The sequence below is a fragment of the Phascolarctos cinereus genome, unplaced genomic scaffold (assembly GCF_003287225.1).
Source record: "Phascolarctos cinereus isolate Bilbo 61053 unplaced genomic scaffold, phaCin_HiC Scaffold_726;HRSCAF=1367, whole genome shotgun sequence".
Classification (NCBI taxonomy): Eukaryota; Metazoa; Chordata; class Mammalia; order Diprotodontia; family Phascolarctidae; genus Phascolarctos; species Phascolarctos cinereus.
Window position 1 is genome coordinate 179,807,463 of NW_027556098.1, and position 14,074 is coordinate 179,821,536.

At 43.1% G+C, this 14,074-nt stretch overlaps 1 protein-coding gene across 1 annotated transcript in view; it reads left to right on the top strand.

Moving 5' to 3' along the window:
• Nucleotides 1-571: 571 nt before the first annotated feature.
• GRAMD1B (GRAM domain containing 1B) overlaps nt 572-14,074 on the top strand; it is a 242,825-nt gene continuing 229,322 nt past the window's right edge. The window contains 1 exon segment of the mRNA XM_078146908.1: nt 572-1,016. Coding sequence (XP_078003034.1) covers nt 640-1,016 — 377 coding nt within the window. The 5' untranslated portion in view covers nt 572-639.

Genomic DNA, 14,074 nt, shown 5'->3' on the forward strand with positions numbered 1-14,074 from the left:
GCCTTTTCCTCTTCTTCTTTTCTCTCTCTCTCTCTGTGCCCTCCTTGCAGCTCCAAGCCGGTTCCCCAACCTGGTCTCCAGAACACAAACAGCTGAGAGTTTGCCTCGCGGCCCTGGGGAAGTGTGTCACCGAGTCCCAGCTAAGGCGAAGACGCAAGCAGACGAGGGAGAACCAGCGGAAGAAAAACAAGCGAGCCAAACGCTCCAGAGGGGAGCCCCAAGAGGGAAGCCCGGGGGGTTGGCAGCCCGGTCTCTCGCCCGCCCCCGGCCACGGGCATCTCTTCGGTGGAGGGGAGCAGGCTTTGGGGGAGGCCTGGCTTGGAGAGAAAGTTGTAGCCCCTCGCGGACAGCTCGCCTGCTGCCTCCACCATCCCGCAGCAGGATAAAGAACTTGCCTAACTCTTTGCAGCATGAGAACGTGTTTCTAACGTGGGGGGAAGTGTATTAGTGGGCAGGCAAGCAAAAGGGTGGGGGCTGTAGGGAGAGAGAGAGGGGGAGAGAGAGAGAGAGAGAGAGAGAGAGAGAGAGAGAGAGAGAGAGAGAGAAGAGAGAGAGAGAGAGAGAGGAGAGAGAGAGAGAGAGAGAGAGAGAGAGAGAGAGGTGTTTCTGAGAGTGGAGAGAGTGGAGGACGAGAACCCAATGCCAGCTGCCAACATTATGGAGAACCTCCAGCTACCCGCCCTGCAGGTGCCGGGGGAGTCCCAGGGAGCCCCCGAGGTCAGTCCAGTCTGGTCCAGTTCATCCACTCCAACGCTTCGTCGGCGGAGATTCAAGATGCGTCGGATGAAGAACGTCCAGGAGCAAAGTTTGGAGGGGGGCCTGGCCCCAGACTTGTCCAGTTCTTTGGCCCCTGGCAAGGAGTTCTTACAGTTGCCGTCCATCGAGATAACACCATCCAGCGATGAGGACACTCCCTGGTCCAACTGCTCGACACCCAGCGCCTCACCCCGGCGCAAACGCTTCCTCCTCCGAAAGTGGCTGCGGGTGAGGGAGCGCAAACAGTGCAGTGAGAGCAGGTATGTCCCACGAGTAACCAGATGTTTCCTTTCGCGATCCCACCCCTTGGAGCCCACCAGGGTCCTGGGGAATCATAGCGGGAACATTCTGCTCACCATTCATCGTATGCTTTCCCAAGTTAACGAACAGACCGAGCAGAGGCTCCCTCTTTTTCCTCTCCATCCATCCCACCATGCACTAGTCTCTTATTTTCTCCTCTAAGGGCAAGGGATGATCCTCCCTGGCAGCTGAATGTTTATGCAAGGTGTCCTGTTGACCCGCTGATTAATATTTGATATGATATAATACAATGTCAATCAACAAACATTTATTAAGTACCTAGCATGTGCCAGCCACTCGGGAAGCAAATACAGAAATGAAGATAGTCCCAGCCCTCAAAGAGTGTATCTTCTATCTGTTAGAGACACATCATGTTTATAGGTACATAGCACAAGATATATGCAAGATAAATTCGCAGCAGGCATCCTAAGTGGGGAGGAGTCAGGAAAGGCTTTTCGGGGGGAGTAGCACTTGATCAGAGCCCTGAAAGGAGGCCCATTCTTAGAGTAGGTGTGTGACACACACAGCCATAGGGTTTAGGGCTGAAGAGACTGGAAATCACTGCCCCAACACCCTCAGCTATAGAGGTGGAAGCTGAGGCCCCAGCACATACTGAAGTGATTTATCCAAAGGCTCACAGCTGGCAAAAGTCATTGGAGACAAAGATCAGGGTCTCTCGATTCTGGGTTTGTTTCCTATCCTAGGAGTCTGCCTATTTCCGTTTGCAATATGTGAGGATAGTGTAGCTGAAGGGCTCCCAAAGACTGAGCCACGGTTAACTAACACTGCATAGGAACCTTTAGACCTTGACATATGCTGGGTACTGCCCCATTCATGAGGATCATTTGGGCCTAGCCCCTTTTTCTCATGTTTAACCATTCCAGTGATGTGTAGGTATTGCATCTGCCTCCTGGGAAAGGTTTTCTGTTTCTGTTTTGTTTTTTACCCCAGTCTAGGGTTGGAGATGAAAGGAGTGTGGGAGGTAGTGAGGTTGCTGCAAAACCAAGGCTGAAGTCAGGGATTCAGGGATTGCTATTTAAGGCTGTGTTCTCATTGGCTAGGGAGAGGGGTATGGTGTCTCATTGGGTAGTGCAATCTCTTCACACTGACCACACAAAGATACTTCTCTTTTCTGGACTTGCGACTCAGGCTGTGCATATATATTTGTATGAGGCAGTTGAGCCTCAGCTTCAGTTTACAGCCCTGCCCCCATCCTCCAGGCCCTCCTTTAATTCAGTTCCCTTTCATTCAGCAAGTATTTATTTGGCACCCCCTGTGTTCCCAACACCTTGTCAGAGACCCCGAAGAAGTAAGAGACCCAGTTTTTGCCCTTCAGGAGAATTCAGTCTAGATGGAGAGACAAAACACATGTGATGTGATTAATGAGTAATTAAGTGCTGAAGTATGTGGCACTGACTGTAATTACCTTAGGAATTCATTGTGGTCTAGAATAGTAGGGGAAGTCTTTATAGTAGGCCTAGAGCTGGTCCCTGAAGGAGGAGTGGGATCTGGATAGATGAAGAGAGAATTCATGGTGGTTTAGGCATAGATAATGGTGTGGAGGTGGGAATAAGAAGGGCATAGTGGTGGAATGTGGAGGAGAGTAGTGGATAGAACACTGATTTGGGGAGTCAGGAAGACCTGAGTTCAAATCTTGTCTCAGCCACTTATTACCTGTGTGACCCTAGGAAAGTCACTTAACCTCTCTATGCCTCTCTTTCCTCACCTGTAAAACGAGGTTATTAGATTTCATGATCTTAAGCTCTATGATCCTAATGGCCCAAAAGGAGCAGAGGATGAGAATTCCAAAGTAACCCTGTGCAGTGGCCAACCTTGGGACAATACCAGCCCAGTAGGAGCTGCTCCTGAGACAGCTGTACCCAGGATTTTCCTATAGACTCTGAGAAAAGCTTTTCTTTCTTTGCTAGGCACACTTCTTGTTGCAAGGGCAAAAAAAGACAGAGAAGAACTAGATATGGCTCTCATGTTTGGAGTTAACCTTGAACTGAAGTAGTTCTTCAAGGTTTGCCCACTCTGTTCTTTTTACAAGAGAAAAACAGTACTTTACATTTCTTAGCACTTTAAGGTTTGCAAAGCACTTTACATCCATTACCCCATTTATGTCTACAAAAAAAAATCCCTTTTGTTACAGGTGTTATTATCTCATTTTACAGACAAGGGTCCTAAAGGTTATATGATTTGCCCATAGTCATTTCAATGGGGTCAGAAATGTGATTTAAACATAGGTTTTTGCCTGTTGAAAGTCCAGTCACCTATCTCTTGGATCTGCATCGTGCTTCCGCTCTCAAATAAAATGATCAGATGAGATAATATGTGCCTGACACATAGTAGTTGCTTAATAAACACTTGTTCTGTCTCCTCCTTCCTCTTCCTTTTCCTTTCTGTGTCTATGAAAATCCATGAGATAAGGCATTTCTAGTGAGATTTCTCCATTTCCACCAGGTAGAATAAAGGAAAAGGACTTGTCAAGTAAGATTGCTATGAAGACTTTAGTATAAATTTCTCGTAGAATTATACTTCTGGGTATACAGAGACAAAATTGAAACATTCTGTGCCCCTGAGGAGTCTGGGTTTGATAAGGGGTACATGTACATATAGACTAAGCACCGGAAGGGACATCAATCCCATCTCTTCTAACCCTTACCCAGATCCTTTATCCCAGATATATTATCTTTTTTTATACCTTTTTTGGGGGGGAAGGGGGAGGCAGTTGGGTTTAAGTGACTTGCCCAGGGTCACACAGCTAGTGAGTATCGTGTGTCTGAGGCCAGATTTGAGCCCAAGTCCTCTTGCCTCAGGGCCGGTGCTCTATCTGCTGCTCCATCTAGCTGCCCCTCCCATATACGTTATCCTTAGAGGATGGTCATCTGCTCTTTGCTTGAAGACCACCAGAAAGAGCAATTCTTTTGGACCCCATCCATCTGCTTCGACCTAGCCCATTCCACTTCAGACAGTTCTAATTGTTAGGAAAATTTTTTTTATGTTGAACCAAAATCTACCCATCTGTGACATTTTCTTAATTCTGACTTCCAGGACTGAGTAGAACAAATGTATCCTTTAACAGAAAAGCCCTTCAGTCATTTGAAGGATACTATTGTATCCTTGTGTGTCTTTTCTTCTCCAGGCTGATCATTTCTAGTTCCCTTTAACAGATTCTCATATGGCCTGGTTTAAGATACTCATACCTTTCTGTGGATATACACTGCGGTTTATTAATGGCCCTCTTACTCCTAAAATGTAACTTCCAGAAATGGATTATAATTCTTGGAATAATTGACTAGGGTAGAGTACAAGATTATCATCTTCCTTGCTCTGAACCCTTTATTTCTGTTTGTATAACTTAAATGAATTGTCCAAGTGAGAGAAGGGAGGGGGGTGTGTGTGTGTGTGTGAGAGAGAGAGAGAGAGAGAGAGAGAGAGAGAGAGAGAGAGAGAGAGAGAGAGAGAGAGAGAGAGAGAGAGAGAGAGAGGGAGAGAGAGAGGGGGAGAGAGAGGGAGAGAGGGAGAGAAAGGGATGTCTTTAAAACTGGAAGGATTTTTATCTTCCTAAAATGTTTTCAGGGTAGTCCTATTTAGAGACATTGAATGATTTTTAGCATGTTCTAACTTCAAATTATGAAAATCTGAAAAGCAGCTAGTATTTTATCTTTGACACTTGAGTTCGAAGTTAAACTCAGCATCCCATTTTCTTTAAGTCTTGGGCCAAGAAATGTTATACAAGTGCCAGGCAAACAACTGGATGGCTAGGATGGGAGCACAGTGGATAGGGCACCAGGCCTGGAGTCAGGAAGACCTGAATTCAAATTCGGAGTCAGATACCATACTAGCTGTGTGATCCTGGGCAAGTCACTTAACTTCTGTTTACCTCAGTTTGCCCCTCTATAAAATGGGGATAATAATATTTACCTCCCAGGGTTGTAAGGATCAAATGAGATAATAACTGTAAAGCACTGAGCATAGTGCCTAGGACATAGTAAGTGCTGGATAAATGTTAGCTATTATTCTTATTCTTATTATTCTTAGAATGTTTTGGCCATCTTCAACATCAGTTAATCAGCAAGCAGACATTCTGCCAGGCCCTATGCTATTTGTTGGGTTCAAGGACAAAAATGAAATAGTCTCTGCTATCAAGCGACCCCCCTCCCTCCATACATACATACACACATATAAAATCATGTCTAACCTATATGCACACACACATATATAAAATGTATAGCCTATACATATACATATAAAATATAACCCATGCATATACAAATATACAAATATGTACATATAACAACAAATACGAAGTTATTTTGGGGGAAGAGCACCAGTAGCTAGGAAGATCAGGAAAGGCTTTTCATGTAGGAGTTGACATTTGAGCTGAGTTTTAAAGGAAACAAGAGACACTAAGGGGGTAGGGGTGAGGAGGAAGGGCATTCCAATGGAAAGGCTTGGAGATGGAAGATTGAATGCCATGAGTGAGCAAAAAAAGGCCAGTTTGGCTGTACCAGAGAAGTCAGGATGGGAAATAATGTAAAGCCCCAAAAGGGGCTTTGAATGTCAAACATATTTCCTACTTAGGTAGATTTCTCATGGCCCATTGTGTGTTTCTGTGCATGAGGCTCATATGTCCTTCAGCTATACCTAGAATTCTTTGTTCCTCATTACCCTGCTTGGATTTCACTACGCTTTCTGAATTCTGATCAGAAAATAGCTTGGATTAGTTAGGATTAACATACCAGTCACAGCATGGCATCTTCCTTCTTCCCATGCCCTCTGTACCACATCTGCCTCTCTAAAGTATATAAAAATGCCACTCAGGGTTTGCCATAGCATTCCACCTGGTGTGACTGGGGAAAGAAGGTGGGGCCAAGGAGAGCTTCTACTTTGCACACTGATTTTACCTGTATTGGGTTGAAGAATAGGAAAATCAACAGGGTCCTTTTATTTAGCCCAGGGTAGCAGAAAAGAAGTGGGAGTCAGCAGGGATCAGGAGTGAAGGATAAACAACAACAGGGCAGAGACACCCATGTTAGTGGCTTTTGAATGAACTTTTCTTTCTAAGGTTCTTTCCCCCCCCCCCATTTGCTTAGGGATGAATGTCTAGAACAAAGAAAATGACAAAGCTGTGATATTATGTTCCCTGGTCCCCTTGTGACAGCTTAAATGGGGTAGATGGGGTGAATGATAACAGATGGTAGAATAAAAGGCAGAACTACTTCACCCCTATTTTGATTTTAGTTTTTGGGTTTTTTTTCCTACTAAAGAGAATAATCTTTGAACTAGGAAATATAGAACAAAAATATGGTTAACTGAGAATTGCCATCCAAAATAAGTGAGGAGATAGAGAGCAACTAGCTGTTAACCTAGAAAACTTCAAATCATTAAGTTTTGATGAGTTTCACTCCAGAATTCTAAATAAATTTGCAAGGGGTGAATCCAGAGACACTATTGCGATCTTAGATTGGTGATCTTAGAAAATCACAGCAAATGGGAGAGTTGCTATGAAATTGGGGACAAATGTTATCTTGATTTTAAAATATTGGAATCTTGACTTTAAATTCTTTCAAAATTCTAACCACATTATTAAAGAGGTGGTTTGTGAGCATTTAAAAAGGAGATCAGTGATCAATCTTTGTTAGCATGAGTTCATCTAGAATCAGTCAAGCTGTGCCAGACTAACCTCATTTCCATTTGTGATGAGATTACTACCCTGGTATGGCAAGGGAATTTCTTGAAAGTATTTGACAAAGTCTCTCCTGATATTCTTATGGACAGTGATAGTAGGGGGGTTTGAAGCCATTTAGGTATGTGGAACCCTGATATGGTTATTAATGGATTATTAGCAATTTGGAAGTAGGTCTTCAGTGAAGTGCCTCAGGAATTGATCCTGTATTCAGTTTTTATGGCATATATTATGCTTAGCATATTTTACACACTTAACAAATTTTCAGGTGACATAAGGATAGAAGAGTTAATTAACAAACTATGTGACACAATCACTACCTCAAAATGACCTCACAGGCAGGGGTGGGGAACCTGTGGCTTTGAGACCATAGAATGCTGTGGGCAATTTGCTTAGCTTTCCAGTAGCCCCAGGGAACTCTTTGAAGACTGTAAGTTGCCTAATAGAGAGCCTTCACTCATTGAAAGTTTCTTATAGCAGTGAAATCACAGGCCTGGTTCTGTGTCCAAAATGATAAAGGTTTTAGTCCCGCTGTGTGAACTTCGCCCTAATTATGGTAGCATAGTTGCTAGGGAATCCTAGCAGAGCTGAGGAGGGGAAGGAAACTGGTGAAGAAGCTTCTTTGTGAAGATTTGTGTGGCCATTTTCATCATTTAGTGGAAATATGTAAGGAGCAGGAAAAAAGATTGATACAACACCATTGCCTTTGGGCCAGTTTGGATCAACAGTGAGAGAGGAACTGACCCAAGTAAATCTTGGGCAATTCCAGAAGGGTGGAGCTGTCACTTCCCTTCTGTTGGTCCTATGTATGCTCCATTTGTCCCCAGATTAAATGGGAAGGGAGAGGAAGCAATTGTGATGTGCTTGCTTTTCTGCTCTCTCTCCTCCCTCACCCAGTACCTTCTGCTTGCTCTGGAGGAGGAGACAGACTTGCAGAAATTTCAATCTGGGCTGCTGATTATCTAACAAGATTAGTTGAGACTGAGTCCTTTTTTCCTACAGGTATGTATTTGAGAACATTGCAGATGTTACAGGTTATCAGATATTTGAGAACACTGCAGATGTTGTAGGTTATCATACATTTGAGGACACTGTAGATGTTATAGTTTATTATGCATCTAGAGCAGGGGTGGGGAACCTGCAACCTCGAGGTCACATCTGGCCCTCTATGCTACCCTAATTAGGGCGAAGTTCACACAGCGGGACTAAAACCTTTATCATTTTGGACACAGAACCAGGCCTGTGATTTCACTGCTATAAGAAATTTTCAATGAGTGAAGGCCCTCTATTAGGCAACTTACAGTCTTCAAATGGATTCAGGTAGAGGGCTGCACTTAAGGAACCAAAGGGCCTGAATTCTAGAACATGAGAATGGCATTTTTAAAAGGATATCATTAATAAGCTGGAACAATCAACTAGCATTTATTATTATTTTTTTATTATTATTATTATTTTGGTTAGGCAGTGGGGTTAAATGACTTGCCCAGGGTCACATAGCTAGTAAGTGTTATGTGTCTGAGGCTGGATTTGAACTCAGGTCCTCCTGAATCCAGGGCCGGTGCTCTATCCACTGCGCCACCTAGCTGCCCCCTACTAGCATTTTTTAGGCACCTACTATGTACCCAGTACTGTGTTTATAAATGCTGGGGATATAAAGACAAAAAATGGTGCCTGCTTTCTAGGAGTTCACAACTTTGTACAAACAGGATACATACATATACACACACACACGTATACATACATACATATATACACACACACACACACACACACACACACACATATATTTTATATATATATATATATATATATATATATATATATATATATATATATATATATAGAGAGAGAGAGAGAGAGAGAGAGAGAAGAGAGAGAGAGAGAAGAGAGAGAGAGAGATTGGGGGTAATCTCAGCAGGAAGGCACTGAGATTAAGGATGAATGAGAAAAACTTTCTACAGAAGGTGGGACTGTGGCTGAGACTTGAAGGAAGCCAGGAGAACCAAGAGAGGAGATGGAGAGAGAGAGAGAGAGAGAGAGAGAGAGAGAGAGAGAGAGAGAGAGAGAGAGAGAGAGAATTCTAAGAATGGGGGACAGCCTCTGAAAATGCCTGGAAGAAGAAATGGAACAGAGGCAAGTGCCACTAGATCACAGAGTAGGTAGAAGGGAGAAGGTATAAGAAGACTGGAAAAGTAGAAAGGGTCTAGGTTATGGATAACTTCAAAAGACACACAGGATTTTATATTTGATCCTGGAGGCAACAGGAAGCTGTGGTTAGACCTGTGCTTTAGGAAGATCAATTTGAGAGTTGAATGGAGAATGGACTGGAGTGTAGAGAGACTCGAGGCAGGCAGACCAACCAACAGGCTGGTGTGATAGTCTAGGCATGAGGTAATAAAGTCCTGTACCAGAGTGGCTGCAGGGTCAGAGGAGGGAAGGGGGGTGTATAAAAAATGTGAAGGTAGAAAGGGCAGGACTTGCCATCTGATTACATATAGGGGATGAAAGAGAGTGAAGAGTCAAGGAAAACATGTAGGTTGAAAGCTTGGGATACGGAGATGGCAGTGGTATGCTCAGCAATGATAGGGAAGTTTGAAAGAGGGTTTTGGGGGAAGGATGATGAGTTTTGGATATTTTGAGTTTAATTAGCTATCCAATTCAAGAAGTCTAACATCTCAGTTGGAGATGTGAGATGGGAGCTGGGGAGAGAGGTTAGGGCTAGGAAAGTAGACATCAGAGTTGCCTGCACAGAATAATAATTGAAACCATAGGAGCTGGTGAGATCCCCAAGTAAAATAGTGTTGAGGGAGACAACTTGAAAGTAACCATGTACCTGGGGCACTTCCAGAGGAAGAAGACAGAATGAGTGGAGATCTTCATTCAACAATCATTTTTATAAGCACCAGGTATTGTGCAAAGGATATAATGACGTAAATGAAACAATCCCTGCCCTCAAAGAACTTGCATTCTATAGGGGGAAACCGAATGTACAAATATAAGTATAGAACCAAAAATACAAACTCAAAATAATGAGGAGGCACTAGCAGTTGCCAGGGGTCAGGAAAAGCCTTATGTCAGAAGTGTTGGAGCTGAACTTTGAAGGAATTATGGATTCTGAGCAGTAGTGATGAGGAGGGAGTGTATTTCTGTCATGAATGACAATTGATGCAAAGGCATAGGGGTTGGAAAGTGGATGTGTGCTGAGGAAGGTCAATTGGCTTGTCCTGAAGAGTGCATGTAAACAGAAACTGTATGACCACTTGTCAGGGATATTGTAGAGGTGGTTTCCTACTCCAGAATGGATTGGACTAGATGACCTTTGAATTCAAAGCTGGGAGTCTGTGATGAGGCGTCTCAAAAGCAGTCCATTAATGGATCAATAGAAGGGACTGTTGAAGTTCAGTCCAGATGAAGAAATGACAGGACGTGATGCCTGTCCATTTTCAGTGTATGAGTAGATACAGGGTATCATGGAATATATGCAAAATATCCTGGAGCATACACAGGGCACCCCAGATGTCTTAGTGCAGTTTTAAGCTTTAACAAACTTAAAGTTTCCTTAAAACTTTTAGGACTTCTTGTTTTTAGTGGACTTTCATCTGCAAGGGGGAATCAGATGTCTCCTGCTTAGACTCTGAGAGAAGAACATGGAGAAAAGGATGCAAGATTTAGACTTCATGCCAAGAAGAACTTCCCGATAGAGCTGCCTAAGAGGCAGTGGATGTAATGGACCCAAAGTCTAGCAGGCCTGGATTCAAATTCCACCTCGGACACTTATTCTCTGTGTGGCCCTGAGCACATTATTTAATCTCTCTGTGCTTCATCTATAAAATGAGGTGGTTAGACTTCATAGGCTCTAAGGTTCTTTCCAGCTCTAGTAATAATAATACCTAGCATTTATATAGTACCTATTATGTGCCAGGCACTGTGCCAAGTGCTTTATTTGTCTCATTTGATCCTCAAAACAACCTTGGGAAGTAGGTGCAATTATCTCCATTGTGATGATGAAGGAAATGAGGTAAACCGTGGTTAAGTGACTTCTCAAGGTCACACAGCTAGTAAAAATGTCTAAGGCTGGATTTGAACTCAAGACTCCCTGAGTCCAGGCTCAGTACTCTATCCATTATACCACCTAGCTGCCTCTAAATATGTGATCTAGATATATGCTAAGGAATGGCTGACTTGGGAAGTAAGGGTTCCAAGCACTGTAAGTCTGAGCTAGGCTAGATGACCATTTGTCAGCTCCATTATTGGAGAAAATTCTTGCCCTAGTAGGAAATGGTTGGATTAGCTGACTGCTGATTGTATTTCACTTGTGACTGTTTGAGTATTAGATTTTGTGCTCTTAAAATCAATGCTTGAAAACTTCCCAGTCTCCTTAGTGACATGTTCTAGTTGTAATGATAACTCAAAGCAAAAGCCAGTGGCCCGAGAGTTCCATTTTTCCTGGGAGAACTCAGTGGCCTGGTTTGGGTATACCCTTTTGGAAGGATAGTGCAGCTACCTCCAAAAGGTAGAAATGGAAAGCTAGTGAGTCCTAGGCAGGGGTGTGAAATGGGGAGTTTGCCTGCTGCCACTTACCCCAGAGTGACCTCAGGATCATGTTTTTGTGCACGCCAGCACTGTGTGCAGCCATTCTCTGTCCCTTTATTATCCCAACCTCCTCCTTCCCACTTTGTAGGACATTTAACATCAAGCTGCCAGGATTTCTACTTGGTTATACAGGAGACCATTAGGAATGTCTTTTTTTTTTTTCCCCTGAACCATTGCCAGATTTATGGATGGGATCTTCCTGGTGCCAGCCTAGTGTAATTGGCATGTTGGAATTTTGAGTTGCAGTAATGGTCATACTTTGTTGATGCAACTAACTCAATCTCCCTGATCTTTGTTTCTTGATATATAAATCTTCAGGTGAACTGATTCATATTTTTCATATTATTTCTCAGTGTCTTCTGTGGGTAGAGTAAAAGGAAAAAAAATGTTTTTTCATTCACTAAGATGGAGACACCATCTTTTCCCCTTGGGAGCTCATAGTCTAATGAAGGAAGTTTGTTAGATACACATTGTTGGGCAAAATTATGTAAAAGATAACAAAGTAACAAAAAATAGATACTTTGAATAATAATAATAATAAGCCATTAAAGTGCTTTAATGTTTGCAGAGAGCTTTACAAATATCTCATTTAATCCTCACAACCCAGGGAGGTAGGTGCTATTACTATCCCCATTTTACAAATGAGCAAACTGAGGCAGTTTAAATGACTTGTCCAGTATCACATAGCTGGTAAGTGTCAGAGGCTGGATTTGAATTCAGGTCTAGCTCACTATCCACTGAACCACCTAGCTGCTTCAGATAATATAGACTCATATGATATTAGAATTGAAAGAGGACTGAGAGATCATATGGTTGAGCTTCCTAATTTTTACAGATAAGGAAACTGACACACCAACTCATGGGAAGTAACCTATCCAAGGTCGCACAGCAAGTAATTGACAAAAAGGCAACCAGAACCCTAGACTTTGGATGCTTAGGTTAGTATTCTTTCCATTATACCCTACTGAATCTAGGATAAATGTTAAAAAGTAAGAGTAACAGGTAATTGTTGAGCAAGATAACACTGAGTATAGGGTGTACAAATGAAGTGTATCTATATGGAATATTACCAAAGAGAGAACATAGGCAAATAAAATTTGAATGCCTTCCATTTTGATAATTTAAAATGCTTTTATTCATATGATGGAGACAGATATATTGAGGGAGGTCATAGCTTAAAGAAATAATTGGTCATCTGAGGTTAACTAGAAAAATCTTCCTGGAAGAAATGGTTTTGGAAGTTTGGAATATAAGGAAGGAAAATGGGAATGGCCCTCCATGGGGAGGTGGGGAATGCCTTATCTCAGGGAAACATTTGGTGTGGCTGATAGGCATATTAAAGGAGAGCAGTAATGATAGACCCAAATGGACTGCCCAGTGAGAAAGAACCAGTCTTCTGCGGATGTAACTTTCAGAATAAGAAGCTGCAGAAAGAGACAAAGCTTAAACTGAGCCCTCAGTAACCCCAGGAGATTCATAGAGATTAGGTTAGTCTGTGGGAATTTGATTTTCTGACAGTTGCTTTGGTGGCTAGATGCCCTGAATATGTTAAGCACGGCATGAGGGACCGAGATGAACAAATAGCAGCTGTGGTGGAGGTGATGCTGTCCCAGTCCTCCCTCATCAGGCTAGTTTTTCCAAGATGAACCTACAAATTGCCATGCCATCCATGTCAAGGAAAGTGGCAAGTTTTCATTAAAGTCTCTGGACACGCTAGCTGGTGAGGCATTTCCTCTCTGCATCTCCTCTCTGCATCTCAGTGGAGAAGACACAAGCTATACGGAGCCCAGAGCACAGCCTCATATATCTGCATTTCTGTTGAAATGCTATGTCCTGAGTCCCAGGTGCAGTGGGGCTTTGGTTAGAGTTTTTGTGTAAAGGTGTGAAAGCCCTTTGTTGTCATTTCTGGAATCTCCTGAAATCCTGTGAAATGGACAGTCTAGTCCTTAGTATTGTTTAGCTCTGATGAAGTGGTCTGTCTGCTACTTAAAGTCATCCAGCAAGTTAGTGGAAAAATTAGAACTAGAAGCCCAGCCTATTAGTGCCACGTCTGGTGGGTTTTACTGCATTCAACTCTGACTTTCCATGTTTTTGGATGCCAGATGACTGGATTTTTTGTTTCAGATTTAGCTTTTTTCTCTCCCTTTGTCCCTATTCCTTTCCCCACAATGTGTCCTTATAGTTTTTCAACCTGACCTTTTCTGGGTTATAGTTTAGGTCCAGGAAGTGAGTGGGCAGAGGTGAGGGTACCAGAGTAGCAGTGAACAGCCCACATATTTCTTTTCTTTTGAAACTGTGGAAAAACAATTTTCTTGGGGCCCCAGGACTTGGGGCTGAGGTGTTTACTGCCCTTAGCAAATGACAGAAAGGAAAGAAGAAATAGAAATAGATTGATGACTTCGGCCTTCTGGAAATCCCCGAAGCCCTCCATTTCCCAGGCCAACTGAACATTGCCTGCACTGTTTCATCTTGCAGAATGTTAGTGATAGGGGGGCCTGACTGTAATGGTCATCTGCTCCAACCCCTTCATTTTACTAATAAGAAAACTCAAGGTCGGAGACTCCCAAGGTTAAACAGCTAGTTAATGGGAAAGCTGAGCTCACAACCAACGTAATGCATTTTCCACCACCCCATTGCTGTTTGGCACCCTTTCATACTCACAATAACTCAGAGTTGTCAAGGGCCCCAAAGGTTGTCTGTCTGAGGGGTGGCCTCAAGGCCTTCTAGGTCCTT